Source organism: Grammomys surdaster, unplaced genomic scaffold (assembly GCF_004785775.1).
Source record: "Grammomys surdaster isolate TR1022 unplaced genomic scaffold, NIH_TR_1.0 1071, whole genome shotgun sequence".
Lineage (NCBI taxonomy): Eukaryota > Metazoa > Chordata > Mammalia > Rodentia > Muridae > Grammomys > Grammomys surdaster.
The window spans coordinates 50,230-54,992 of NW_021605490.1; the positions used below are offsets into that span (position 1 = coordinate 50,230).

At 37.9% G+C, this 4,763-nt stretch overlaps 1 protein-coding gene across 1 annotated transcript; it reads right to left on the reverse strand.

The window, feature by feature from the left end:
- Positions 1-589: 589 nt before the first annotated feature.
- LOC114634736 (melanoma antigen preferentially expressed in tumors-like) lies at positions 590-3,987 on the reverse strand. Its single transcript, XM_028783349.1, has 3 exons — positions 3,698-3,987; positions 1,874-2,458; positions 590-1,103 (listed from the first exon to the last, which is right to left on the reverse strand). Exons 1-3 carry the CDS (start codon positions 3,985-3,987, stop codon positions 590-592), a joined length of 1,389 nt encoding a protein of 462 aa, XP_028639182.1.
- Between the last annotated feature and the right edge of the window lie 776 nt (positions 3,988-4,763).

Consider the following 4,763-nt stretch of genomic DNA (forward strand, 5'->3'; position numbering starts at 1 on the left):
GAAATATTCAGTGTCTGAGTGGTTTGAAGTAGGGATTTGTCTTGTCTTTTCATTCTTGCTGTCTACAATAATATTCCAAACTAACCCTTAATCAAGGAGTATGGAATAAAAATTAAGCCACTTGATGGTAGTAGTTACAGTTTTTTTTCCTCACTGTTACATTCAGATTCAGATGCTCAAATATAGAAGCTTAATACAATGTATGCAATAAAAGGTGTAGGCTTCAATAACTATCTGCTTCCAAAAACACATCCAGGAAAGGTTAGATTGTCACAATTCGTACTAAGTATCCATAGGTAAATTTCTATGAGGGCAGGGTGTTGGTATTTCATGTCATAATCTTTCCATATCCTCTACCTAAAAATTTCTGTTGGTAAGATGAAATGTTATCAAGAACAATAAACAGTTAAAGGTACTCTCAAAGTCCTCCAGTTTCTTGTAAGTTATTCTCTATAGAAATCAGTTACATACCTATACTTACTAACTATATTAAAAAAAAAAGAACCTTATATATTCTGTCTATGGGATTAAGAAAAAATTAGCACTTGAAAGGAACATATCATGTTGAAATTGTGTTGGATAGTGCAATTTAATCAGAGTAAGTGATCCAATTCATGTCATTCCTCTCTGCCTCCTGTAGCATTAATTTCAATTGTGTCTGCACATCGGCAAGCTTTTGTCGGTCTAAACTGCCTTGAAAATGCCACCTCCCATAGCAATGCACGGGGATTGGATAAATCACATATTTAAGCTCCATCAATGGTGTTAAGAGCTCAAGAATTCTCATGAGCATAGGCATGGTAATTGGATTTGAAGAAAAGCTAAGTACTCGGAGTTGAGAACAGCGGGTTAGGGCTGGGATAAGAACAGACATTGTAGAATCGGTTAAAAAGCAATGATTAATTGCCAGATGCTGCAAGGTGCTGGAAACATTCTGCAGGAGAAAATAAAATGGCTCACAATCTTCCCAATACATTGGATTGTTGCTGATATTCAGCAGCTTTAAATGGCTGGCTTGAGGACACTCAGACAGAAACTTGAAGTCGCTGTAAGAAAGTCCACAGAATGGCAGATACAAGAAATCCAAACCAGTGGGTAGGACTCTGCAGGAAGGAAACAAACATTTTTCTGAAAAATGAGGACTAGGTGAGGGGAACAATATCCATAAATCTAGAACAAACTATTTTGCACATATAATGCATTAGCACTTAATGATGTGAGCTTTCACACACTTAATAGACTTGTGTGTCTATAAAAGACAATTTACCACTCTCACATATAATATTTTATCCCTGACAATGTGTACAACATGTTGTTATAGAGTCATGTGAAAATATTGTCTACTTTGTAATTACAACACAATCAAATGTGGAACTAGTTCAGCTGCTTGGAACAGATAGGACAGAAGGAGAAAACCAACTGGAAGCTCCCTTTGGCCAGTCCATAAATGACAGCCTCCACATTCATGGCCCGAACCTTGGAGATAGCAGATTTGGAAAATCATCTGCCATCAGTCCATGGGTAAGTTACATGGCTGTTGGTATGTGTACCTGTGCTGCAACATAAAGTCTTTCTCTCAGTTCCTCCTCTTCATCTCTCCACTGCTAGAGAAGGACTGCATTCATTTTTCCCCTTATACTTCTGGACTGTCCACAGTACCTGCCCATGCTTAGCTGACTAAGGGTGTTGAAACCTTGCTTTTCCTCTTCAGTTATAGAAAGGTGCCCTTTCCTGGTTGTTTTTAAACTCCCAATATTGCCCATGCTGAGGCAGGAGACAGGGTTATGGGAAGCTTAAGAGTATCTAAGGATTCTTTTTTTCATCTTAAAAACAGGCTATTAATTGAAACCCAGTATCTATCCAAAACCCTTACCTCAGGACATTTTCAAGATGATCTGTGAGGCAGAATGAAGACAAATTGAGCTCCTTTAGGTGATCCATATGCCTCAGTTGGGTGACAAAACTTCTAAAAGTTCTCCCATTCAAAGACCTACAAGTGATTTTAGACAGACTAAGTCTGTCCAGTTGTATCACATGAGATAGAAGGTTGGTGACTTCACTAAGAGAAGCCTGATCAATTGCCAGATGGTCAACACATTTCAGATCCAGATGGCTTAAGGCATTTCTACGTTCACACAAATTATTAATTTGCAAATCTCTGCAGCACAGGTGCAGAGAGCCTTGGCTCTCCTCTACTTTTTTCAGGAGCAAAGCAAAAAAATCACTTTCCCTCAAGGTGCCATCAAGGGAAAGGTCCACTAGCAATTCCATAGCCATCCTGGAAGGCTCAGCCTCAGGATTGGAACTTGAAAGACTCTCCTTGCCTTCAATTTTGAAGATAGAGCGCTCAGAGGAAGCACAAGAATGAAAACAAATGTTTGATTTAGTAATGATATCAGGACATGTGGTCTTGCAGCCAGCATCCTGCCTTAAATCTAGGATCCTCAGTTTAGGGCTCCTGTAGGTTAAAAAAGGAAAACAAAAACAACAACAAAAGACAAACAAACAAAAACAAAAAACAGAGGAACTGAGAGGTGGCAAATATCAATATAATCAAGCAGTAACAATAACATGTAGCGAGAAAATAATCTTTTTTTGTTCTGTCATTCCATATACTAGGTACCAGCAAAACTTTCCTATGGAAATACTAAACCCTTTATTATTTTCTATAACAACTAATGCTCAGAAATCTTGCTGCACCTGTTTTCTTTGAAATGTCTCCATTATGTATATCTATCAATAGTAGCCTCACTCACCTCTATTACAAAACTAAAGCCCTCTGTAAGACATCAGAGTTTTTAAGATAACCTCAACTGACAGACCAACCACTTCACATCCATCTTCATCAGTCGTCATTACTAACTGTGGGTGATAGAACAGCATAACTGACTGGTGTTCTCTTGCAACAGGGTCCAGTATAATGTTTTGGTATCTTACCATGTATGAATTATACACATTCTTATTGAAAAGCTGAGTTTTTGGCAATAACATCTGAAGATCACTTTCAGTTCACTGTGTTTCTTGTGTGCTTAATGTTCTCATGTAGAGACAGAAAAGGGGCCAAACCTTTACCATTGCTGTCAGTCTCTTTGTGTGCCCATCCATTGAGGCAGCAGTGAACAAAAGAACAAAACTTTCTTTGGGATCTCCTAAATATCATGAACTACTGTGGGATCAGAAAAATCAAATCACTTTATTCTTGGTCTACACTTCTTTTTTTTTTTAATTTGTACTTTTATTTCATGTGCATTGGAGTTTTTCCTGTATGAGGGTATTAAATCCTGTGGAACTGGAGTTACTGTTTTGAGCTGCCATATGGGTCCTGGAAACTGAACCTTGGTCCTCTGGAATAACAACTTGTGCTCTTAACTGCTAAACCATCTCTCTAGCCCCTGGTCTAACTCTCTCCCATGAAAAGTAAACAGTACTAATCATTTTTCCTTATTCTCTGCAAATCCTCAGCAATCTTAACACTCATATCTTTCTTTAATGTAAATAAAACCATAATGCAAACCCACCAATAATGCCTTCAATCACCTACATTCCATATCCAACACTATAAAACAGTAGTTTTAAGGTGACCTCACATGCTGAACTAACAGTACTGTATTCTTTTTCACTATTTTTCTCTGAGAGAATAGCAGATAGGGGCATAATCTCCTGTGTCTTACTATCTCTCTATTACACTGGGTCTTACCTAGAAGCTGAGTTTGGGGCAGGGAGAAACTGAAGACTCTCAACCATGGCTTTCAGGAGTTCACGCTCGGGTTCCTGCACGCTTAATGACCCAGTGTGGAGACAGGTAAAGGGCCAAACCTTCACTATTGTTGTCAGTGTTTTCTCATGTCTACCCACGAAGGCAGCAGTGAACAATGGAACAAAAAGCTCCCTTGGGATCTCCTCCAGAGCTTGAATTGCTGCATGCTCATTACTCAATAGACACTGTATGGCGAGCTCCAACAGTGTGGGCGGTTCCTTGGTATCCATCTTATTGAGCCTGCATTTTAATGAGAAACATTTAGAAAACTTGACAGATCCACAGTATCTTCTTTAGAATCATTGTTAGCAACATAGATAACTATCTGTAGAATATACAGGTAATAAACAACAACTTCTAGAGACTTCTACTTGTAGGGGATAGAAATTGGTTTGTGAGTATGTTAAAGTCTATTTGTGTATGAATACACATGCAACCAATTCTTTTACATATATGTATATATAAATATGTGTATGTGACAAAATACCAATAGAAATGATCACTAGGTTATCAAAAGACAATTTTGTTCACTTTGTAACCTGACTCCTTCCTGATAGTTCATCTCAAAAGTATAAAGGCATCACAAAAGAATGGGCAAATCCAGACAAAAGTGATCGCATCATTACTTTGGAAATAGAAAATACTAAGACATCAAATTAACTGTGATTCTCATAAATCAAAAAGAAACAGAATCAAAATATTCATCACTTTTCCCTTTAATACCAAGGCAAAGAACTTGCTGTAAAGAGTTGTCCTGAGACCTCCACAGAGCTTTTTGACATGCACACACCTGTACTTAAACACATACCATGCAAACACAGAAACAATAGTTTAAAAATAAATCAGTATCATAGAAACAAAACTAAAGTATCAGGTTAAGAAAAGACCATAAGGTTTCATTAACTTCCTCTGTCACACAGACTGTCTCCTGCTGGGTGGGATAAGAACATACTAAGATCAAACCCCTAACACAAATCTCAGTGTCCTTTCCTTCTCAATTCAACTC

Coding starts and splice junctions, on each gene's coding strand:
- LOC114634736 (XM_028783349.1), bottom strand. CDS start 3,987: ATGGATACCAAGGAACCGCCCACACTGTTGGAGCTCGCCATACAGTGT. Junction 2,459..3,697: donor GCCCCAAACTCAGCTTCTAG/GTAAGACCCAGT, acceptor TTTAACCTACAG/GAGCCCTAAACTGAGGATCC. Junction 1,104..1,873: donor CATCTTGAAAATGTCCTGAG/GTAAGGGTTTTG, acceptor TCCTTCCTGCAG/AGTCCTACCCACTGGTTTGG.